At 44.4% G+C, this 25,559-nt stretch overlaps 1 protein-coding gene across 1 annotated transcript in view; it reads left to right on the top strand.

The window, feature by feature from the left end:
- Nucleotides 1-25,068, top strand: part of GAD2 (glutamate decarboxylase 2) — a 54,626-nt gene extending 29,558 nt beyond the window's left edge. The window contains exons 9-16 of the mRNA XM_040988136.1: nt 747-801; nt 1,389-1,505; nt 4,013-4,077; nt 9,918-9,996; nt 13,158-13,307; nt 16,344-16,451; nt 16,762-16,851; nt 24,410-25,068. Of these exons, the coding sequence (XP_040844070.1) occupies nt 747-801; nt 1,389-1,505; nt 4,013-4,077; nt 9,918-9,996; nt 13,158-13,307; nt 16,344-16,451; nt 16,762-16,851; nt 24,410-24,583 (838 nt within the window). The 3' untranslated portion in view covers nt 24,584-25,068. The remainder of the gene's footprint in view (nt 1-746; nt 802-1,388; nt 1,506-4,012; nt 4,078-9,917; nt 9,997-13,157; nt 13,308-16,343; nt 16,452-16,761; nt 16,852-24,409) is intronic.
- The last annotated feature ends 491 nt before the right edge of the window (nt 25,069-25,559 follow it).

Genomic DNA, 25,559 nt, shown 5'->3' with positions numbered 1-25,559 from the left:
AAGGAAGGAAGGAAGGAAGGAAGGAAGGAAGGAAGGAAGGAAGGAAGGAAAAAAAGAAAAGAGAAGAAAAAGAAAAAGAAAAGAAAGCATGGCATGGCATGGCAACCTAATCCTCTGCCTGTAGCGCCAGCTTCCCATATGGGCACTAGTTTGTGTCCCAACTGTTCTACTTCTGATCCAGTTTTCTGCTTGTGGCCTGGTGGCCTATGAAAGCAGTGGAGGATGGCCTAAGGCTTTAGGACCCGGCACCGCATTGGAGACCCTGAAGAAGCTCCTGACTTCAGGTTGGCTAGCTCCAGTCTTGGGGAGTTAACAGGCAGATGAAACATGTTTCTTTCTGTCTATCCTTTTCTCTGCACAAACTGCCTTTCCAATAAGAATAAATAAATGTTTTAAAAATAAAGTAGGATCTGTGTAGAGTGGAGGGAACAGCAAACAGAAGCCCTTGAAATATGCCCAAAATCATGATCATGCATCATTCCAGCATGCACATTAGCAAAGATTTGGAAGTAGGAGCACAGCCAGTGCTCCAAGCCAGGCATTCTGATGTGGGAGGTACGCATGCCAAGTGGTGTCTTCACCACCACACCCAGCATCTGCCCCGTGGAGTTGATGGATCTGAGATTATTGTCAATCACTTTTGTTTAGGTTTCAGGTTGAGCTTTTACTCCTATGTGGCCACTTCCCTTGTCAAGACAATGAACTGATTGACTGAAAGCAAACCTGTGCTTATTTTTTCCTTCCAGAGGGAAAATGATTCCATCGGATCTTGAAAAAAGAATCCTGGAAGCCAAGCAGAAGGTTAGTTTCTATGGGGAGCCTCACCCAGTCTGTCATACGCTCAGCCTTAGCAGGAAGCTGGAATCAGGCGCAAAGTCAGGATTCAAACCCGGAAACTCTAACATGGGATGCGGGTGTCCCAAGCAGCCTGTGCCCAATGCACACCCCTAGTCCTCACACTCCTTTTTCCTTGTCTTAAGTGGCAGTAGGAACCTTCATTTGCCCTTGTGCCCAAGCTACCTCTAGATGTAAGAGCAACCTTCTGTCACCACCTAAAGATTGCCTGTGTAATCGCATGTTCTGCAAACCAGCAGGACACTGAGTCACCAGGCCAGCCTTCATCCTTATGCGTGACTTCAGCCCTCGTTAACCACTGCTGGGTTCCTGCAGCCACTGTCTGGGCCAACAGCAGGCCAGGAGAGCTCACATTGTGTGGGCAATGCTTCCTCTCAGGCTCCAGGAACTCCATAACCAACCCCTGATGCTTCCCACAGTGCAAATGGGTGTGGTTGGGGAAGAATGTGCATTGCCTATTTTTCTAACCAGCTTTTCTTAAAGAATTCTTGAACCCCCAGTTGACATGATTTGGGGACTTCTTGTTTTGGCAGGGATACGTCCCTTTCTTGGTGAGCGCCACGGCTGGCACCACCGTGTACGGAGCATTCGATCCCCTCCTGGCTGTGGCTGACATTTGCAAGAAGTATAAGATCTGGATGCATGTGGATGTAAGTAGCCCTGAGGGACGGGCCCCCAAAGTGTCCTTGCTATGGTTTTCATATGGGGCCATTGGAAAGAAATTATGTTCTTCTATTTTTTTTTTAATTATAGCATTTTATTTGGGAGGGATGGCAATTGAGGCAAGAAAGGGGCACATAACTCACTCCAGAACTACTTCAGGACCACTTGTCCCTTAAAATCCCCAACATCAGAACGTGCTTATTTCTGACTGGTACCCAAGCTGAGCATCCACGGCCTGCTCAAAGGAATGGCATCCTCCCATGGCCACGTAGCTGCACATCTGCCTTCCTTCACGGAAAAGACAAGAAAGTGTTGCAACTATGTAGGAAATTCAGTGAACAACAAAAACAGAAAGACCAAGTTCAAGTTAGCTCTTCGTTTGGAGAGGAAAGCAGGCTGACAACTTCTTAGGAAATACAGACCCCCACGAATTCCTAATGTCTCTGTTTGGCCAATTCCTATTTAAGATGCCCTGACAGTGGGTCTAGCCACACTGCAAAGTCACAGCGGTATGCCCACCTTGTGTTCAAATGAAAAATGAAGCCAGTTTTTGAAGGGTGAGTAAAGGACTTTAGGCATAGGTGAGGACTAGTAGCCAAAAGTGCAACTTGAAGACCATTAACTGTGCATTTGATGTAGAGTTTATGTGAAAGCATTGCAAAACACAAGTCATCTGACTTCTGTTCTGCTGTTTTTTAGTTTTCCTTCCATTTCCATGAAAGAAGCAAGCTGCAAGCTGATACAATCCCTCAGAATTCGAACAGCACTAGCTGTGGTCTCCCCTCTCATGGAGGCAGAACACTTCTTAGAACTGGATGCACTGCTGTGAGTCCAGGGTTCGTGCACAGTTGCGTCCAGTCTTCTTGCCCTTTCCTGGCGCATGTACAGTGCAAGCTGCCTCTTGGGCTGGCAGATTTGCATTTTGCTCACTAAGACACTGCATGCAGATCAGGCCCCACCAAGGTAGCTCTCAGGACTGAAGGTCGACTGATGGATTCGGCAAGAGGATTCCAGGCAGCTTGGAAGGAAAGGTTAACTGTATCCAGCTCCCACAATGGCTAGGCTCTTTCCTCCTCTGAACTTTCTGCTCATTTTAAGACAAAGGGTTCTTTGAAACAGCTTTTCATTGAAACGTCTCAAGTTTACTGCTTATTCCTATTAACACTAATGCTCACATGTTTTGCAACCAATCCAGGAAAAAAACTTTAAGTGTTAAATATTTGGAAGATTTGATCATTTTTTCCCAAGTGTAGAAGAATTGAAACTATACTAAAACAAAGAAAATCATAACTGATTTTTTTTCTTTTTTAAAAAAGTATCCCAGAATCCTTTTCACACCAGGAAAGTTAAGGTTTTCAGATGAATCTCTGTCTTGAACTTCTGCTGTTCAAGATCACTACACACATCCCATTCTTCCAGTTTGAGTACAGTTTTTCAGGAATGTGTTGCAACTGCTCAGCCAGTTGATGGGAACAAACCTTTTCTTGCTTGCATGGCGCCTTTTGTATTTTGTTTTCTTGTTATCATTTGACCCAGAAATCATCCAGTATTGCACCTCATAAAAGAGGATTATGAAGCTGTTTCCTCTGCTTGGATTATCTGGCTTGTCAGAGTTTTCCTGGCAAATTGAGGGCTGTTTGATGGGGTCCCCTGCTTGTCCTCTGTGACTCAAACCCTTGGGACTGTGGATTTGTTTTTCTGAGAACTCAGACATCACCAGGACCTAATGGTGGTGGTGACAAGCTGGGAGAGGATCTTCCTCCCCCAGGGAAGGCACTCTGATCTGGCTTCTGACGCCCACACAAGTGTAGGATCAAGTCTGGGGCCTGAGTGTGGAGTCAGAAAAGGGTGGTCAAGGGAACTGCTTTCATTGGTAAGACTCTCTTACCATTTTCACTGGTCAGACTATGAGGAGACTTGTAGAAGTTCGAGGGAATTAGAATTAAAAGGTAAGTTTATCGGTGCAAAAAAGTTGGAAATCCGTGTATTGGTAGAGTCCTCAAAAAATTCACGGAAACTACTGGAGCAGGTGTTTGGGCCAATAGTTAGGATGTCCATTTGGAATCCTCATTCCCTATCAGAGTGTCTAGATGGAGTCCTAGCTCTGCTTCAGACCCAGCTTCCTGCTGATGTGCACTCAACAGTGATGGATTTAGTGCTTAGGTCCTCACCACCCCTATGGGAAACCTGGGTAGACTCCCTTGCTCCTGGCTCCTGCCTCCTCTAACTCCTCCACCACCTTGCCACTGTGGGCATTTGAGGGAGTGAACCGTAAAGAGCATAGTTCTTTCTCTCCCCCCACTTTTCTGAATGCCTTCATACCTCTCAAATAAATCAACATTTTTAAGTTCATGAAAAAAATGTAGATTATAAAAAAATTACACATGAGTTTCAAAATTAATAATAACTAAAAAGTTAAAAATAATTCCATTTGCCACACACCTTTGTCATCAGCATCATGAGAAATACAATTTCCTTGTTTGATTTCTTTCAGGCAGCCTGGGGCGGCGGATTGCTGATGTCCCGGAAACACAAGTGGAAGCTGAGTGGTGTGGAAAGGTACGTGCATGTTTCCGGTTCGTCACATCAAGGGTAGACAGCTTATGGTTGGCATCTGACACTTGGCTTCCAAAGGCTCGTGGAATGCAATGCTCCTCCTTTGTCCAGTGTGTGTGCCCTGCCTCATGCTGTACAGTACGTGAGACAATCCCATTTAAACAGTCATCCAGGGCTCCCTCGAGTGACCCAGATCCAGTGTCGCCTAGACACCAAAGATGCCTAACTTAGTGCACATCCTTGGGATTTCTGTACCAACACCCAGAATTGTTGAATCACTGCAGTCCATCCACATTTTTCTAGAAGGAAAAAAAGGATAAAAGCCTTTGTTTTATTCAAAAAATTAATTATTGTGTGAAGCGAAGAAGCACGTTGGAATAGGTGAATGTTGAAACCTCAGGTTTAAGGTTTCATGGGGCCATTAGGGCTCATGCAAAGTCAGTACTTTTGTCTCATGCCTGTGATGTGGTTCTAATTGAGGCTACCATGCCACTTTGTATTTGGAGGCTAAGCAGGAGACCATGGACAAAAGGTATCCATGCAAAGGAAGTGATATTTGGTTAACCAAAATCACATGCAGGTGCCAAGGGGGAACAGTACAGAATGCCTGACACAACCTCAGTCTCTGCTTCTATACCACTTGTCCACATGACAAAGAGAAGCCATTGCTCCCCTCACGATACAGCAAGTCAGCTTCACTTATGAACTATGACCCTCCCAGCAACTGTGAAGGCCTACATTCATCAGAGGCTCCCAGGTGTCCCGTGGGCCACAGTCAAGCAACCAGATGCCTATGAAAAAGCTTTACACAGGCTCTGGTTTCTCCCCATCCTGGCACAGTGTTTGCTGAGCCCATCAGCATTCCTCCCATGGAGCACCAGCGCTAGAAGGAAGGTTCAGTGGGTGCTGGGTAATACCCAAGGTCTGCTCCTGCATGGGGTACCCACAGGTGTAAGGAAAGGGGGGAGGTTTGGTGGCTGGGATTGAGTCCCCAGCATCCTGTCAAATTCATGGGAACAAGGTTGGGAAAGAGTAGGAATGGAGTAGCAAAGGCCCATGTCAGAAGGGTGGCTGTTCCTGAGACCTGTCAGCCATGGCAAAGACTGTCCTGGGCATAGCTGAGATGTGGCACCGTCAGTTTCCCATGATCAGTCCATGTCCCTAATTAGGTATGGGGGTGAGGGCAGGCATGTCTCCATCCCAGGTCAGCCAGTTGTGGGCATTTACTGTCGTCTTTTGGGGAATCTGTTAATGTCCTTTGGGGACCTCTCCCAGGTCAACTCCCTTCCTTTCATGAAACAAAAAGCAAAAGGAAAATACAACAAACCAACAGGGAGGGGCAATGGACAGAAAGAGGCCACGGCGGACAGCGCCTGCTCAGAGGATCCTGACAAGAACGGCATGCATGTGCTTCCAAGGGCAGCGGTTGGGGTGGAAGGAGCTATCCATACCAGCTTGTTGCTTGTGTTTCTGATTGACCCAGGAAGTGATCATCTTCCTTTAAGGCCAGCCAGTTCGGTGTTAGATACCGTGAGGGCACTTTCTTCATGGAGCCCCACAAAATGATCCACTCTGAACCACAGAAAAACAAACACCCCCATGCTTTTGTCCTCCACATTATAATTTGACAAAACAGTTATCCTAGGTCCCAGAACCGTTGCTTAACAACACGGGTCTAGAAATGTGGCTAAACTGACTCCTTAAAATATACCACACACAGAACTTTAACAATCAAGGGGCAGCCAGTGCACCGTATTGCACAGAAACCCAAAGCTGCCATGCCCTTCTTTACCCTCCCCCGCCTCCTACCTCATGACTGAAAGGATTGACAGAACCAGCGGAAGCCATGGGGGGGTGTAGTGGACCAGAGTGCAAATTTAGAAAGGAAATTTGCCTAACATGAGTGCATGAAATCTTGCGTCCAAAATCCCAGTTTAGGACCCCACTAAACATAGAGGAAATTTGGTTCAATTTCATTCCTCAGTTCCAGGATCCCTGATGATCACAGGGGCCCCCAGGTGCCATTCTCCCAAAGAAACCCAAAGCCACACCTGACACCCCCTTCGAGAACCCATCAAATGTTCAGAAGACAGCCCTCTTCCTGCTTGCACTGTCACCCTGGAAGTTGTGTAGTTGAGATGGAATGAATGGCAAGAGCACGGATACACTGAGTACAAGAGGGTATCACCAAGTTCGTGGGAAATGAAATTTAAAAATAAGTGCATTTGGTGCAAAAAAAATAAAAAACAAATTTGCATGCAACAATTGGGATGACCACATCCCATATCCTAGTACAGGGTTTGGGTCCTGCCTGCATGTTAAACCTCCTGCCAATGAGCATTCTGGGAGGCAACAGGTATCTCTCTGCAACCCTTGTGGCAAAACCTGGATTGAATTCCTGGTTCCTGGGTTTGGTCTGGCCCAGGCCCTGGTGTTACAAGAATCTATGGAGTAATCCAGAATTTGAGACATTCATCTATCTATCTATCTATCTATCTATCTATCTATCTATCTATCTCTCCCTCTCCCTCTCTGGCAGTCTCTGTCTTTCCTCTCTCTGCCTTTCAAATGAGTAAAGATAAATAATTTTTTAAGATTTGCTCTTTCAGAAAATTCAAAGTCCATGTACAATTTTTCATATATGTAATTCCCATGATTATTTTGAAGATCCCATGTATGCATGGATTAAAAAAATATTTCACTATAGCAAACAGTTCCCCTTTTTATTTATTTATTTTTATTGGAAAGGCAGAGTTACAGAGAGAGAAAAGGAGAGACAAAGAGAGAGATATCTTCCACCTATTGATTCATTCCTCAAATGGCTACAGTGACTAAAGTGATGCTGGACTGAAGCCAGGGATTTCTTCCGGTTCTCTTCCATGGGTGCAGGGGCCCCAGGTTTCCAGTCATCCTCCACTGTTTTCCCAGGCCATAAGTGGGGAGCTGGGTTGGAGAACAAGCATCTGGGACTCAAACCAGTATCCATACGGGATACAGGCGCTACAGGCACTGCAGGCTGCCAGTGCTGCAGATGGCTTGACCTGCTACAGTGTCAGTTCCACAAACTTCTCTCTTAATTCCATTTTCTGTGAACTTTGAGGTCCCTCTGCTTATCTATGCATTTCCAATCTCTCATTCACACCTGAAAGTCAGGGGCTGAGAAATGAATTCAATAACAATTATACCTGCAAGCCATAGCACTGAGCACAGAGAAATGTGGTTGGAGCCAATTCCCAAGATGATTGGAAGGAATGAGAAAGACCAACAGTGAAAACTGATCTCCAATGCAAGGTAAAGAGAGAAGGAACCAGAGAAGAAGCCAGCCTTGAGCGGGCTGCAGAGTCTAGGGGAGTGGATGATCCAACTGAACAGATGCAGAGCTGGAGTGCAGCTTCATCAGAGGAAGTGTGGGGATGGCAAAGTACACCGAGCAGCTGAACACAGGAATTTAGAGATGCATACAGCACTTGGGGAAAACTGAGACAGGCTGTTGGCAATTCTAAGTGGAAAGGAGGGGGAGCCCAGGACTGAGCAGGCAGCATGAGGTTACGCACATTTGGATGCAAGAGGGAGCGAGGCCCAGAGTGAGATTCGAGAGGTCCAGGTAGGAAGGAGGGGGCCAGATGGCGCCCAGGAGATGGGGAAGTGGAACTGCTGGTGGGGCCAATGAAAATGAGACCACAAAGAACCCAAAAGTTAGGGGTTGGGAGTCTAAGGGAGGGAGATACCAGATCTTAGAACAAAGAAGAGAAAGAATAGATGTAGGAGGATATCCAAGAAGTGGCAGTAAGTCCATTGGACACCTGCTGGTGTCAGGTGCAAATAATGTGGTATGAGGATAAGTGTTAATACAGCCCTGGGGAGGATTCAGGTCTGGCCAACTTCCTACTACACAACTGAATCCCACAGCAGAACCACCCAAAGTGTGCCTGAAACTGTTTCAATGATTGTCAATGTCCTCTCCCATAGACCAAGACCATGTACACAGTCCAGTCACTCTGCTGGGTTCTGGCCCTCTCAGCAGAAATCTTTATGACTGAGAGAAAGAGGGGGAGAAATAAATACAGAGAGAGAGAAGAAGAAGAAAAAGAGAGAGGGGAAGAGAGGAAGAGGAGAGGAGAGAAGGCTGTCTATCTCACCAATAAAAAGGGGGGGTTGGGGGGTGGGGGTGGGGGGGGGAGCCACAAGGTGACGTTCCTACAGGGTGAATGAGGAAGCAAAAACCAGCAGTCAGATAAGACAATTGCTGAATCCAATCACAGGACCAACGGAAATCTTTTAAATGTTTTATTTACTTATCATTTAAAGGGCAAAGTGAGAGTTCTTCTATCTGCAGGTTCACTCCCCACAAAAACTTTGGGGGCAGCCGGAGCTGGGCCATGTTGAAGTCAAGAACCAGGAAGATTCCATCAGGGTCTCCCACGTGGGTGGCAGAGGCCCAAGTACTTGAGCCATCACCTGCTGCCTCCCAGGGTGTGCATTAGCAAGAAGCTGTATTGAAAGTGAAGCCAGGACCAGTGCGATGGCTCAGCAGGTTAATCTTTCAACTTGCAGCACTGGCATCCCAAAATGGCACCAGTGCATGTCCCAGCACCTCTGCTTTGTATCCAACTCCCTGATTATGGCCTGGAAAAGCAGAATAGTATGGTCCAGGTCCTTGGGACCCTGTTCCCACATAGGAGACATGGAAGAAGCTCCTGGCTTTGGATCAGCTCAGCTCTGGCTGTTGCTGCCATTTGGGGACTGAATCAGCAGATGGAAGATCTCTCTTTCTTCTTCTTCTCTCTATAAATCTGCCTTTTGAATAAAAAGTAAATAAATAAATAAATCATTTTTAAAAAGTGAAACAAAGTGAAGCCAGGACTCAAAGCCAAGCACTAAGACATGAGATGTGGCATCCTAACCAGCAGCTCAAACAGCTGTGCCGCAGCACATAGCCCAAAATAATAATTAAAGAAATCTGAAGCAAGACCAGCATCCAGACTTCTCCTCTAACAAATCCCTGAGCTGCAAAACCCTGCTGTCAGCTGATTGCACAGCACTCTGTTTCTCAGGCTTGTGGGGACAGAATCTGTGCCGTAGGAACCACAGCAGGCTGTCCGCACAGTCAACTCTGGGGTGTGGGAGATGTGAGAGCCAGGGCCTGGCTTGAAGCCACAATAAAGACTCAGTGAAGAAATATGGCTATCTGCTGAATAGGACAGGGAAGTGAAGTAGAGAAAGGAATAAAACCAAGCAGTAGAATGCACGTCCCCTTAGCCCTTAGCCCAGGACTGCCATGGAGTCAACAGCAGTAACTGGAGTTGGCCTTGGCTTGCGACGTGGGCATCCCACATAAGCACCAGTGTGAGTCCCAGCTGCTCCTGTCCAATCCATCTCCCTGTTATTGTTCCTGGGAAAGCAGTAGAGAATGTCCCCAGTGCTTGAGTCCCTGCCACCCACATGGGAGACATGGATGGGATTCTTGGATCCGAGCATCAGCCTCGCTCAACCCTGACAGGTATGGCCATCCGGGGAGTAAGCCAACCAATGAATGGCCAATCTCTTGCCTCTCTGTTTCTCAACAGACACTGTTGAGAGAGAGACACACAACACATTCCCTTCATCTGCCCTTGGTTGTACCTACAATGGCCACAGGTGGGCAGGCCCTGAACTGGGTGGCCCCTGGTCATTCTAAGGGCCTCTGAGGCCACATGGAAGCAAACCCTGTGTGCACTGAGTCCCATCCTAGGCTCTGAGGAGCAGTGCCAGGAAAGAGAATCTCCACCAGCCATGTGCAGTAGAGCTTGGTGGCCGGGGCCTGCCAGGGGCTGCCATCCACTTAAAAAATCTATCTCTTTCAGGGCCAACTCTGTGACGTGGAACCCACACAAGATGATGGGGGTCCCTCTGCAGTGCTCTGCTCTCCTGGTGAGAGAAGAGGTATGTCTTTCCCAATCAGATCCCAAGAATCCATGGGTAAGGTTGAACCCCTCTGTACAACAATTGGCTTTCTTCTCAGCTATCAGTGTCCCCAGATCTTTCCTGTCAGGTTGACTTGCAGACACCTGCCCAGTGAAGAGAAGTCTGTGTGTAATAAGAGGAAAAAGTTTATAGTAGCTCCATGTCCAGAGAATGAACTCAGACCTAATCTCTGTGTATTATACATGATACTGCTTTCCTCAACCTTGCCTGCTCCCACCCCTTCATGCAGACTCTCTGTTACTTTTCCAAAATTTTCAATTTTCCAGGTATTTTTTTCTGAACTATAAGAAGATATAGTTTTTATCACAAAAAATATGCATAATATAGATTCAGGTTACTATTAGCATTCAGATTATATATATGTATATGTCTGTAGGTACTTCAAAATTTTTGTGGAAAGATGGAATTAAAAAGCAAGTCTAATTGGCATAGAAAAATTTTGAAATTCATACCTAGTGGGTTTTTTTTTAAATCTTTTTGGAAGATTATGTGTATGTATGTGTGTGTGTGTGACCACACTCAAAAAATCTTATGCTAACGTGCTGTTCTATCTAATACTTAACATTATCTCCTCCTGCAAGGTATCTGCATGAGTATTAACCAGTAAAGAGTCTGCAATGACCACATGCTCGCAAGAGCCCTAAGACCACTCTGCTCACCTTCACTGCTGCCCAAGGCCTCTCCCGCTCCCTCTCGTGGTGCTGGGCTTGAGTTGCAGTTCCTCCATCCAGTAGGGCAAACCTGGTAAACAGTGAGGAGTGACTTGTAAACATGGAAGACGAGGGTGGTCTAAAGGTGGCTAACCAGAGAAGGAAGAACGGAGACGTGGTGACCAAGAGGAAAGCTTCCCTAGCGGGAGAGATCTGTTTCCTGAGTCTGAACACACAGTGGATTTTAGGTGTGATTGGAGGACAATAACAAGGACTTTTTTTTCTGAAAAAAAAAAAAAAGCAAGCTGGTTCACTGCAGGAATATTTTGTTTACCAAGAGAGATGTTTGAGAAGAGCCCGTACCACCACTTGCTGGTAATCACAGCAAAAAGATTCCCTTACTGGGTTGGGTTATATAAATGAATGCAAGAACTTACAATGCTCTGAAACCATTTCTTTTCATTGAGTCCCAGGTGCAATGGTGCTGTAGAAGGCAATAATAAATTTTCTATGATAAGAGTTCTAGGATTAAGAAAAGGTTGGAACACCTTGAAATTAAAACCCTTGTCATGATTTCAGGGCTTGTAGGAGTCTTTAATATGCTGATATGAATTATAATACCGAAAAAAAGGGGACTTGTGATCACAGCTTGCTTCATTTATTTGATCTTGAGAATCTTGCTGTACAGCAACAAAAGATGTTGACGTATGTCTATAGCATTTTATTTATTTACTTATTTTGTGTAGAAGTTTTGTTTTCCTTTTTTTTGACAAACTGGTTTTGTTTATTTATTTATCTGAAAAGCAGAGAGACCTCAAGAGTGACAGAAACAGAAAGAGATCTTTCACTTGCTGAGTCATTTCACCAGGGCTAGGTCAGGCCAAAGTAGGGAACCTGGAACTCGGTCTGATCTCCTACTTGATGTGCGTTAGTGGCCACCTGGGAGTGGAAGTGAAGCTGGGACCCCCAACCTGGGCACTCTGTGGAGGGTGTAGATGTTCCTTGGAGGGTATTAAGCACTGCCTACCACCTGCCCTGCACCTGTAACTCCTCAGTGGCTCAGAACCAAGATGTCATCTTGGCAAATCCATCTGTTAGAAGATATCCATCACTTCAGGCCGTTAGACAATAATGAGACTAGAATTGTTGAGGAGGCCAAGTGCTTTGAGTGGCTTTCCCGGTCCCAGTTAGTCTGATGTGTCCACCAGGCCACACTTCCCAAAGTGGTCCCTCAGCATTAATATCACCCATTTGGGAGCTTACTGCTTAAGAGAGGAATGGTACAAAGCATTCCTAACCACGACACAGAATTGGAGCATCTATGGTATTGCCATTTTCTCCTCTTATTGGAGATGAATTTTGAAGAGAATTTTCGTTTTCACATCCCATGTCTTTTGACTGCTCTGATACATGACACGTTATATTTACCTTCTCTTATGCTGGAAAATAACTTGATGCACTCCAGTGAATATGGAGACTAACCTATGAGGTGAAACTGACTTCCATTGCCCGTCACCTCTTTTCCAAACTTAGTGGCTATTTTAGTACATCCACGATTCATTTTCATCTGGATCATGTGCAAAAAGTGCTCTCACTTCTAAGTTCAATTGAGTAATCACATGCTAGTCTTCTCTTATCACAACTCCCAAGAAAAACAAAAACTAAAATGTGGAAGCTTCTAGAAATTCACAGTTACATAATAGGCAGGGAAAGTCAGAGGCTTGTGGTGGCTTGTGACAAATTGAAACACGGCAGTGCTTCTAATGAGGGGGACTGGCCAGTCTACCTGAGTAAGAAAGTTGGATTCTCTCACATTGTCACCCACTTCTACAGTAGGGTTATGGGACTAGGACCTAATAATGCTAACTCAAGAACACTCCACAGCAGCTGTCCTCAGCAATGGGGTATGAGAGAAAGCGAGGTGATGTTTGAAATATCGATCATTGACATTCATCTACATCTTAGAACCTAGCATATAAAAATGATAGCCATGACCTGTCTTAAAAGCAATGGTTTCCAAAGAGAACTCAAACATTGACAGCTAATTTAGAGTGCTGAATTAGATATGGAGGGAATTTCTAGAACGACACAAAGTGTAAAACCGAAGGGTTTTGCATACATTTTCATCCCAATAAAACCAAAACATCAGAAGTTTCTCTCAAAGAATGGATACCACACGCTGCAATTACTGATTCTCCTTTAAATGGCTTCTCTTAGAAGGTAGACTAAAAGTGTAAGTATGTTGTTAACCTCTTAAAGCATTCAGTTCTGGACATTCCACTTGGAAAGTTCACCCAGGCCGGTAGCCCAGACAATCCTGTCTAGAAATTGGCTCCATTTGGTTTTGAAGCTTTGAGTTTCCCTGTTTTCTCTGAGATGCACAGTGTCTTTTTCTGTTACTCTTTTTCTTAATAATCCCCACCTGGGTAGTCGGTGGCATTTCCAGACTGTTCTTTTTTCCTCTTTCAGGGTTTGATGCAGAGCTGCAACCAGATGCACGCTTCCTACCTCTTTCAGCAAGACAAACACTACGACCTGTCCTACGACACTGGGGACAAAGCCTTGCAGTGTGGGCGCCATGTGGATGTTTTCAAACTCTGGCTCATGTGGAGGGCAAAGGTGAATTGCATTTGATGACATGCAAAAACCATGTCAAACTCCAAACAGAAACTTGATCTGGTGACATGTGAAAACAATTGATTTCCAAAAGGGAAGCTCCTTTGTCACCCAAGATGAAGTTTCCTTCCTCCTTTGCTTAAATAATTGCACTCTGCATGGGCAAGAAGAGGGCCTCGCTGCTGTTGAGTAGTAAGGGGTTGTTTTGTCTTGTAACTTTTTCTTATATTTATTTGAGAAGCAGAAAGACAGCAGCAAACTAGGTGACAGAGGGAGAGAGGGAGAGAGAGAGAGAGAGATCCTATCTGTGTGCTCATTCCCCAAAGGCCTGCAACAGGTATGGCTAGGCAAGGCTCAAAGCTGGAAGTCAGAAACCTGATCTGGGTCTTCCACGTGTTTGGCAGGACCACAAAAGAACTTGAGAGCTCAGAGGTACTTGCCTTCTGGTGTCCACCTCAGCTGCAAATTGGAGTCCAAAGCTAGAGCCAGATATGAGGGGCAAGGAGAGAGAGAGAAAGAGGGAGAGGGAGAGGAGAGAGAGAGAGAGAGACAGAGAGACAGAGAGAAGGAAGGAAAAGGAAGGAGGGAGGGGGAAAGAAGGAAGGAAGGAAGGAAGGAAGGAAGGAAGGAAGGAAGGAAGGAAGGAAGGAAGGAAGGAAGGAAGGAAGGAAGGAAGGAAAGAAGGAAGGAAGGAAGGAAGGAAGGAAGGAAGGAAGGAAGGAAGGAAGGAAGGAAGGAAGGAAGGAAGGAAGGAAGGAAGGGAAGAAGGAGAAAAGGAAGGGAGGGAGGGTCTTGTATACTGCAGAGATAACCCTTAGATGATATCCATGGTTGGCTGGACTTTATGTCCTTTACTCCATGATACAAAGGGTCTTAAAAATATTCATAGAAAAAAAACTATGCCTGGATTTCAGAAATGTTTCACATCAGCTTAACTTCTATTCCGTTTTTTTTGAAAAGAGATATATTTATTCCACTGAGCTTCTGGTTCATAGGTTGAATCACTGCCTGCAGAGCCAACATCCCTAATAGGCACCAGTTTGAGTCCAGGCTGCTTGACTGATTTTCTTATTTGAGAAAGAGAGAAACGGGGAAAGGGAGAGAGTGATCTAACATGCACTGGTTTACTCACCAATTGGCCACAAAAGCTGAAGGTAGGCCTGGCGAAAGCCAAGAGCCTACAACTCCATCGTGGTCTCACACATGGGTGGCAGGGGTCTAAGCACTTGGGCCATCTTCCACTGCTTTCCCAGGCACAGTAGCTGGAAGCCAGATCAGAAAAGTTGAACAAGGCCAGCCATTTGTTCTACTTCTTTTGAAATTTCTCAAGGCACCTCGTAGTGTTTCCTCTGCTGAATTTTCTCCACGTGGTAACAAAATTTACTCAAGTACTTGGAGTGAGGCAAGGGCATGTAATGAGTTCTTAAGCCTTGAGCTGGGTAGGATGTCCTTGCTAGTTTGAAAGTTGAGAATTTGATGAGGGCATGTGACTGGTCCCCACCACTCACAGCACTCATTCTATTGGGAATTACACTTGCACTTGAAATAAATAAATAAATAAATGTTTAGCGTATTCCTAATCTATTTTGAAATGACCATTTTTTAATTTCATTGGTGGGAATTATAATATACATAAATACTAGGTAGTTTGGGGCAGTTAAGCTACCAGTTGGGACACTTGCATTCCATATTGGAATGCCTGGGTTCAAGTCCCAGCTTCACTCTTGATTCCAGCTTCCTGCTGATGCATACTCTGGGAAGCAGCAGGTAATGGCTAAAGTGATTCCATTCCTGCCACCCACATGGGAGAGATCCTGTTCCTGCCATTTGAGGCATGAACCAACGGATGGGATTCTCTCCCTCATGCCTTGTCTGTTCTTGTCACTCCTTTTCCATCTAAAGCCCCTTCCCTTAGTGAGGTAAAGTTCACTGATTCTTAGAGAAACAACTGGTATGACACGAGGTAGGAATCAGAGGACCAGATGAAACCTGGGGTGAAGGCCAAGGGTTCTGTTATCAAAGAGCTGAGCTCAAGGTCTTGGGAAATGAGGCAAAAAGGGGAGAAAATATCCTATCAGCTGCATTACGTGGAAACATGTATATTGCAAAATTTATTTAAGAGATTAACACCCAGAGAGAGCTTTCATCTGCTGCCTCCATTCCCAGATGCCCACAACAGCCAGAGCTGGAATAGGTGGAACCTGGGAAGCCAGGAACTGCAGCTGGGTTTCCCACATAGTTAGCAGGGACCTAGGGGTGTGAGCTACCACCTGCTGCTTCCTAGGGTGTGCAATGAGCAGGTATCTGGGAGTGGGTGGTAACTCCTTGCCTAGTGTGTCCTACCATCAGCTGAATGGCTCAAGTCCAAGGTTGTTGTGATGCTTTTCCTAAGTCCAGATCAAGGGTTTTCCAGAGCCAGAAACAGAAGCTCTCGAGATAATGTTCACCCCTTCGACAGCTGGAAGATATTTTTCCATAACCAAACCATAGCTCTACTACAGTCTTGGCAAAATGGCAAGCTGCCTTCATTCATTCGTATTCAACTAGTAATTATGGAGTCCCTACCCTTTGTCCTGAATGAGCAAAGGTGGGGTGTGGGAATGGAAAGTCCACATGATGGGCCAGGGCAGAGCAGGCATTGTGGTGGGTGGAGGGGTGGGGAGTGTGCCTCTGCTCATGTTTCTAATCAGTGGGAGAATGAGAGCCCCTCACCATCCCCCAATTAGTAATGATTCTCCATGTTCAAGTCTATGAATTGCAGAAGCAAATTTTTTCCCCTGGAGTAAATCAAAATAGTTGCCTGGGGGAATGAAGGCTCAAGCAGAAACAGAATGTGTGCCAACAGCAGACAGAGGGCATCAGCAGGAGAGCCCCAGAGGAACAACAGGAGCTGGAGAAGCATCCAGAAGCATCTTGCACAGGGACAGAGCAAAGACAAGGCAGGCATGGCCCAGCTGCAGGGGGATTGCCATGTTCCCAGTGCCCGGGACTGCACCCACACTCAGCCTGCCCCATGAGCTCTGTTCTTCTCTTCCCTAGGGAACAACTGGGTTTGAGGCACATATTGACAAGTGTCTGGAGCTCGCAGAGTACTTATACAACATCATAAAGAACCGAGAAGGCTATGAAATGGTGTTTGACGGGAAGGTAGGTATTCCAATTACTGTCGTCCCCTGTGGGAGAGTTGAGTCTGTTTCAGTTCTTATCAGATATTTTTGGATGTGAACATTGTGTTATAAGGACATGGGACCATCCACAAGGGGGAGCAGCAGATGATGGGCCAGGGCAAACACAATATCCCTAGAAGGTTGTGAGGGCCAAGCACTCTGAAGGCAGTTCCTGACTTCAAAAGTAGAACTGAGCACTGACCCTGCCAAAGGAAAGGCTTTGAAAGGCATTTGACATTCTCCAAATGGTCAGCATGGGCCGAGGGTGAATCTCACTTTGCTCTCTGCAGCCTCAACACACGAATGTCTGCTTCTGGTATGTTCCCCCGAGTCTGCGTGTTCTGGACAACAACGAAGAAAGAATAAACCGTCTCTCAAAGGTAAGAGCGGAGCCCCCTGGGACTTGTGTGCAGGTGATCCTTCTCACACATGTAAAATCTGATGAGACAGGTTTTACAGTCCTGACACATTAGCTTATTATTCAAGAAGGAAGGGTGATGGCTTAAAAATAAGCCATTGGGCAATTACAAATTACATTATACAAATTATGCAAATTACAAAGTAACCAGCACTGTTTCTGACACAGACTGGTCTTCCACACTCAGTGGAGACTTCAAGTGCCAGAAACAGTTAAAAAAAAAAAAAACCACCATGGAGGGTGCTGCTGCCCTTCAAGTGGTGCCACAGGCAGGGCTCTCCTGTGAGGTCTATAGAGCTGTGGTGACCCCATCCACACCCCAGAAAGTAACCTGGAGGGACATGATACTAACATCCACTGTTCAGAATGTGTATGATGTCCCAGGCTCAACTTCTGTCCAAAATGTCTATGTCTTCGTGTTTATTTGAAAGGCAGAGAGATCCACAGAGGAAAGCCTGCCATTAGCTGACTCATTCCTCAAATGCCTCTAGCAACCAGAGATGGCCAGGAGCTGGAAACTCCATCCAAGTCCCTCATGAGGGGTAGCAGGGATCCAACACACTTAAGCTCATGCCTGCTGCCTCTTAGAGTGTGCGTTAGCAAGAAGCTGAGATCAGGAGCAAAGTCAAGACCTGAACTTGCACATTCTTTATATGGAAAGCAGGCGTCACAATCAATGTTCCAAACTAGACCCTTACTCACTAAACCTGCCCTTTAATCACTATGCCTGCATCCAACCTAAACTTAAGTTCTCTTAGGCATTGAGTCACTGAGCATCTCACAGTAACCTGATAAAGGAAAGTACTGTTGTGGCTCTCACTCTGTTCGTGGGAAAATGGAGAACAAGGAGGAAAAAAAAATAACTTTCTCCAAATCACGTAGAATGTCTGGCTGCAAAGCTTGGCAGCCTAAGCTTTAAATGTGATTGTGTCAAGAAGGCCCATTCATGCTCTCCAATTTCCAGCAACCGTAAATAGGTTTCCAAGGGCAGATAAACGCAGGGCGCATCTCCTGTGGTGATACACAGTAGGGATATGAGGATGGTCCTGTGTGTTTGAATCTCAGAAAGTGGTCTAATCGGTTGATTGGTTTCTGGGTTTTTTGTTTATTGTAAAAGAGGAAACTGTCTCAAGCCATTTCCTGGCACTGGCTGGCCTTCTTCCCCACTGTGAAAGAAGCTGGGTTACTTCCCTAGCAACCTCAGAACACTTCATTTGGTTCCGTGTAACATGAAGAACAGGATTTTATGTGGACTTAAAACCTTCAGAAAAACTCATCAATGTAAAATATCTAGCCCAAGATCAAACTTCTTTGGGAAGAAATATGCACATGGTCGAGCTTGGTCTTTAAACCCAGCTTCCTACTTGGAGCAGGGATTCGAAGTGTTGGCTAGACTTCAGAATCATCCAGAAGCTTTATGAAAGCACCGGTGATCCCATTTTGCTCAGATTGCTCTTGGTTGGCTGGGAACAGTTCTGGAAGTCCTCCAGGTGGTTCCAACATGTAATTGTGGAAGAACACAAGGAAAGAACATTCTAGAACTGGATTTCATGGTGCATCTGTCTGAGGTGGGAGGGTTGGTGCTTGTGTTTGAAGTTTCACTGAAGCTGGCTCATTCCAGGAAAGGTACTCAGCCAAAGAGGTAAAAGGGAAGAAACAGGAATCACATTGGATATGGTAATCAGTATAAACAATCACAAGGAGTTGGGGTTATGCTGTCATTTGAAAGGAAGGAGTCGTTATCTCTTTCTAGAATACTAATGGTGTGGATTCTTTGCAGAGTCAGTTATCTTACTAATTTCATTTAATGAATAAAGTAAGCAATTAGATTTTTCCTGACTTTCCTTTAAGGAACCCTTTGACCAGAAAGGGAATGCAAGGCAAAGACTGGCTGCATTCATTGTGAGGGCTAGTGGAAACACAGAATGAGAACTCTTTCAGTCAATTCCTTCAGACCCATGCTTAGGGTCCCCCATTCGATGCTACTCTCCTGAGGCCTCTTGGACTTCAGCACACTGCATCTGTGGGGGACATTCTTTCCTGGGGATAGCAACAAGAATCGAAGTAAGCTGTTGATGGTTCCAATTGGAAAGCATCTGGGAGACAGGAAAATGAGTTCTCCCAATCTTTGTCAGGACTCCATTTTCAGGCTGCAATTCAGACTTGGAAATGAAAAGAGAGCTGCATAAACTATCAAACTTTCATTTATCTTTCTAAATAATATTCAGAAAACTCCTTAAGTATGAAATCCTTAAAGTGTAGTCGAGAATCCAGTAAGATACTTCTCCCACTTCATCCCTTCAAAAGAATTGAAGTGAAATCAGTCATCTGTGCAATAGAAAAAGCCACCTGTGGCTATTTACACTGACAATTCAATCAATAAAAATTCAGCTGAGGACTCAGCACGGTAGCTTAACAGCTAAAGTCCTCACATTGCACACCCTGGGATCCCATATGGACTGGTTTGTGTCCTGGCGGCCCTGTTTCCCATCCAGCTCCTTGCTTGTGGCCTGGGAAGGCAGTTGAGGAAAGCCCAGGCCTTAGGACCCTGCACCCATGTGGGAGACCTGGAAGAAGATCCTGGCTCCTGGCTTCGGATCGGCTCAGGTCTGGCCATTGCCTGGGGAGTGAATCATCAGACAGAAGATCTTCCTTTCTGTCTCTTCTCCTCTCTGTGTATCTGGCTTTCCAATAAAATAAATAAATAATTCTTTAAAAATTCATTTGAAGACCTAACAGTTCAGTTCGTCAGTGACTCTGGCTGTCACTGAAGCACCAGGAGACACAGGATAAAAATACACAAGGACAACAGGTTAAGGGTGGGGGAAAGGGTGTGTAGTATATGGGAAGCAGGAGCACAGGGGCTAAGAACAATTTTTTGCACCCTCTTGTCTCTTGGCCTTAGCAAACAATAAGCACAAAAACAAAAACAGAACAAAACAAACAAAAAAACTCACTGAGCTAAAGTAGTATCTTAGCCTGTTTGGGCAGGAAAGAAAAACTACTACTTGCTGACTGGCTGGCTGGCTGGCTTGGAAATAATCAGAAATTGTTTGTTTTTGCAGTCTGGAGGCTGAATATTCTGAGAGCAAGGTGTAGGCATACCTTCACTGACTGCTGAGGGCCCACTTCTCAGTTTATAGACAGTGCCATTTCTCAGTTATCCACACATGGCAGAAAGAGAGTGTGGGTACTCTCCACTAATCCCATTTATGAAAGTGCATCTGCCTCTGGCTCCAGTTCCTGCTAGCAATGCAATCAGCCTATAGCAAGCACTTTGGGTGTGTTCCAGAATATGGAAGGGAAGCAGGAACATGGAGGATCCCAGACTGGATCAGCAGCAGGTCTCTGGCTAACAGAAGTGGTGATTGTTGAAACAAGCACAACCACATATTTACAAGGAAGTACAGATGAGCACCTGGTGGAAGGGTTTCCTGCTGCTCAGCCAGGATTGAAAGAATGTAGGTGGCGACTTACTGTCACAGAATCAAAACAGAATGCACGAGGCCTCTTGAGAACATGGCCACAAACCAACTCCTTAGCCACAGCGGAGGGGCAGCAAGTAGACCTATGCAGATGTTGATCAAACCGGAAGCAAAGAGATGGCTCATTGATCCCCTCTTGCGTTTCTGTTCTCCATCATCATCTTCTTCCTTTTAGTTTTGGTTACTCTTGATCATTTTGTGCGTCTCTGGAATCAGACTTTACAGCTGTGCTCTGATCCATGGACTTTCAAAAGGTCAGCATGAATGTCATAGGAAATTGGAAAGGGTACTGTGTGGTCTCCTAGCAAAAGGAACTGTGAAAGTCTGTGTTATTCAATGTCGTAGTGGAATTTACTTGGTGAGATGTCAGCATTTCAGATTGCCTTATTGATGGAGATGCTGCCTCTTTGCAATGGCCAACTTTCTCTCAAGTGTTCAATATGTAAAAACCACAGGTTTGCCAACACATAATGAAACTGTGTTTCCATGGAAGATGATTCCACGATGTTTTAATATGAGCACTCTCTGAAGCAAACAAAAGCTCCTAAGTATTTTTACTCCAAGGACTATAAAATGGATTATTATAAGGGAGAAATCCATACCCTAAAATTCTTAGGGCAAGATGAAAAAACTCCTTATCAAGTAGGCCATTACTAAATCCTTCGATATTCGGCTTCTCCCTTCTGCAGATGACTTTTCTTTATTCAGCAAAACCAAGAATCTAACAAAAAAGAGTCTGGCAATAAGTGAAAAACTCTATATTTCTCAGAATAGTCAGAATCTTATTTTTCCTTCCTAAGTTGCAATTAGTGACTATGCAACAAAGTTACTGTTTTATGTTCCAGCTAATTTTAGTTCAGCATTTTCTGGATGCAACCAAAAGTCATATGTATTTAGACAGCTGTGATTACAGCCAACTTGATTTTGCTTCAGGAACCAAGGGGATTCAATCTCACATTCTGCTGGCATCTGTTTGGGACATGGCAGTGAGCATTAATCTTTTGACCTTTGATTTGCATTCATTTGAAAAGCTAGAGATGAAAGTCCTTAGTAATTAGTGTCATTCTTTGGAGTTTTTTAAATTACCCATGAAAACAGAAAGTAAAACATTGTCATTATTTTCTCAGTGCTGAGGAGCAAGCATGTTTTATTACACCAACAGGACTCAGGAATAGTTAGGTGACTTTTCCTTAAATCCGGAGGTCACATGGATTCAGTGTTTTGTTCCCTTGCTGTTATGGGATCTTTTTCCAGGAAAACATTGACTTGCCTGCCAGGTTCTAAAGCACCAAATAATAAATTTTTCATGTCATTAGACTTGAGTATTGTAATGTATCTACTTTCAGAACTTCATCTCAAATTTGAGATATTTCAAACTGTTTTTTTTTATTTATCCCTTGGGATGAGTTCAGTCTTCTGTCTATATCCTAATACTTTGGTAAAAGAGTGCTCCACTGGGGACACTCCTTTGGGTCTCCTACAGAACAAGGAAAAGTGCAAGGATGGAGTTAAAAATTTGTTCATTTAGAACCAAAAAAATCTCAGGGCTGTCATTATCACTGACATTGAGTTTTAAATGAGGGTTGAGTTCAAAATGTGAAGTGACCAGTGAAAGCTGCTAGCTTTTTGTCTTTGGTGACTAGCACGATGACCTTAAATATGTGGGACATTGAGAACTTTAAAGACAAAAACCTCCTGGCAAAATCGGGGCTGTGGAAGAACTGAAAGTTGAAAGTCACCTAACAGTATTTGAATTCAACTGTCCTCCTTGGAAATAAACCCAACTGTGATTTAAGGAGTTTCTTACCATGCATCTCTCAAGTAAGATTCTCTAACATTTACCATACCTAGTTATGTCTTTACCACAATAAGCTCCAAAAGTAAATTCATGTAGACTGACCTTGTATGTGAATGGCATGTGTGTCTTTTCCTATACAGTTGTTATTACATTGCCATTTATAGTCAATAAGGTCCCAGCAGGGAGGCATTTGGCAAGTGTTCAGATGCCACTTGGGACACTTGCATACCATTTCAAAGTGTCTGGGTTTAAGTCCAAGCTCTGCTTTAAATGCCAACTTCCTGCTGGTGTACACCCTGGTAGCCACTTGGATCCCCACAACCTCCACGGAAAACCTGGACTGTGTCCCTGGCTCCTGGCTTCCCCCTAGCCCAACCCTAGATGTTGTGGACATATGGAGAGTGAACTTGTAGACAGAAGGTCCCTGCCTCTACTGTGTGCATCTGTGTCTGTCTCTTTTTCTCTCTACCTTTGAAACTAATAAATATTAATAAATATTTGTTTTTAGAAAGATTTATTTATTTTTATTTGAAACCCAGATTCACAGAGAGAGAGAGAGAGAGAAAAGATCCTTAATCTGCTGATTCAGTTCCCAAATGGCCACAACAACTAGAGCTGAGTCAATCCAAAACCGATCTGGAGCTTCCTCCGTGTCTCCCACCTCAGGGGTCCACAGACTCGAGCAGATTTCTGAATGCATTAACAGGAAACTGGATCAAGAGTGAAGCATCTGAGACATGAACTGATGTCCTTATGGGATGTCGGCACTGCAGACAGAAGCTTAGCAGTACCGACCCCCAATAGAGATTTCTTTAAAGGATCTCAGAAAGTCTGCAGCATGTACCCAGGACTATGCTAGTCAATAAAAGCAGTAAAGAGGTCTGAGACCACCTCCAGGAACCTGGATTGAGGTAGAGGGAGAAAAATGCATCAACTCATAAGTAACAGGAAAATAGGATGTCAACAGACATGGGTGAGGATCGCATAGCTACAGGTTACAAAGAGGAGGATACAATTGGCCTGGATAAGTCATGAAAGGCTGCAGGTACAGAGCCAGTGGGTTCTGAGTGTGGGCAAGTTATGAAATGGAAGAGAAGAGAGATTCAACACAGAGAGAGCAAGTGAAGGCAAGGCAAAAAACAAGCGTGATTGGCTGGAAAGGCAGGTAGTGCATTCAGGCATATTAAAAAGTGAGTTTGGTCGGAGTTTGGTAAGGAGTTGGGGATGAGACCTTGGGTCTTGGTGACCAAAAGTTTCTGTGACAAGCCAGAGTGTTTAAACCTAATTTCATATGTGGCAGTGAACTACTGAGGCTGTGGTGAACAGCCCTGTATATCTACAGTGGGTTCTGTAATGCGCTCTGTGAGATCAAATCCTGCAGATTCCATCCTTGTGGGTAATCCAGTTGTTGCCCCAGCTGATTCTTCATTATTATTTAGGAATCTCTTTCAAAATAGAGCTATGAAATGCAAAAAGTCAATGAGAGCAAACTGAGGCGCTGCAGAAAGTTGACATAAGTCAGCTTCTCTTCATATTTCCCTTCACCTCATAGTTTTAACTCTTGGTAACATTTCTCAGAATTTGCTTTCTTCCCAACATGGGAACTCTCCCAAATGCTGCATGGCTAAACCATTTAGCCTTAAGCCCAAGGCTAGATTCTTCTCATTGCCTGAAAACACTACTAAAAAAGTTAAGGATAAAGTGATGAGCAGCTGATAGCCAGAATCTATCATCCTTTATCATGTTCAGGATCTTGTTTCAACCCTATAATCACTGAGCAATCCCTTCAAGGGAAAGCAGGGCACATGGTTGTGACCATTTGGTTAAACCCCAAAAGCACTTTGGGCCAAGCATCTGCCATTGACGCCAGTATTCCATATGGATGCCAATTCAGGCTTCAGTTGCTCCACTTGCCTTCCAGCTCCTTGATTATGAACTGGAAAAGCAGCAGAGGATGTTCCAAGTGCTTGGAGCCCTGCACCCATGTGGGAGACCCAGAAGAGGCTTCTAGATTCTGCTTGGCCCAACCCTCACCACTCTGGCTATTTGGGGGAGAGATGGAGAGAGGATAGAAGATTCTCTTCCTCTGTTTCTCTTCTCTCTCTAATTCTGCCTTTCAAATAAATTTAAAATAAAATGTTTTTTAAAAATCAAGCACTGTGGTTACTGCTCGGGTTCTCTGTGTAAAGGAGGGAGTACAGGAGAGAACTGATGCCATTGCTTGGATCTTCCTGCAGGTGGCACCTGTAATCAAAGCCAGAATGATGGAGTATGGGACCACCATGGTCAGCTACCAGCCCCTAGGAGACAAGGTCAACTTCTTCCGCATGGTCATCTCAAACCCCGCAGCCACGCACCAAGACATTGATTTCCTGATTGAAGAGATAGAACGCCTTGGACAAGATTTATAATTATCCAGCTCACCAAGCTGTTTCAATTTCTCTAGGTAGACCATAGAGTTGTCACAAACCGTGTTAAATGTATTTGTAGCTTGTTCTAAAGTAAATCTATTTCTATATTGTGGTGTCACTGTAGAGTACAGTCTAAAAACCCAGAAAACACTAGTCCTTGCAAGAAGTCCTTTCTTAAATTTAGAAGACCTTTCAACCACTTAGTGATAAAAAAGCTGTGTTCTAAAAGCTGTGATAAATACTTCCCTTACTTTTAATGTAATGTGCAAATCAAACTTTATTTTCACTGAAGAGTAGTGGGATTGAATTGTGCCAAATTGCCCCCAGAATCATAACAGTTCCCTGGGGCAGACTGAAGGGGGATAAAGTAAATATAAAATATCTGTTGACAATAAAAACTCTTGCCTTTTTCATAGTATTAGAGAAAAATAATTTCTAATTTACATATAGCAGCACTTCAAATGTATTTAAATACATATAATTTTGCAAAAGGAAGAAATATATATTAAAAAGAAATCCTATTTTGTAACATAGATTCTTATCTTCTATGGGATATGCAAACTGCAGGGACAGATACAAAACTGAAACTAGAATGCTTTTTCTTGTTCTTTTAATGGAAGGCTCTATTAGACCCTTAGCAACGTTATTTTTAAACATAGGCCCAGAAAATTTTTGAAAGAAAGGATTTATTTTTTTCAGCCCATGTTAGAAGCTTCTCACATCTCTCAAATTGATGTTTCAAAGAAAACGCACAAGAGTACTACAAGTTCTTTAAACAAATCAATAATGTTTTTAAAAAAAGAGACAAAGAGACTCTCTTCTTAAATTTGCCTCCCACTTAACCCTGAACAGATCGGCTCTGCAGGCAAGACAAGCCAAATTTTTTTTTAGACAGTGTGTGGGTCATTGTGTCTTTCCTGCTTGCCAGTTCAGCCTCGTTGGATTAGATCATTTGGCTTCATTAAAGAAAATAAAA

The sequence above is a fragment of the Ochotona curzoniae genome, unplaced genomic scaffold (assembly GCF_017591425.1).
Source record: "Ochotona curzoniae isolate NIBS_2020 unplaced genomic scaffold, NIBS_Ocur_1.0 contig_4797, whole genome shotgun sequence".
Taxonomy (NCBI): domain Eukaryota; kingdom Metazoa; phylum Chordata; class Mammalia; order Lagomorpha; family Ochotonidae; genus Ochotona; species Ochotona curzoniae.
The sequence above is the reverse complement of the archived record's forward strand: the minus strand, read 5'-3'. Positions and strand labels throughout refer to the sequence as shown.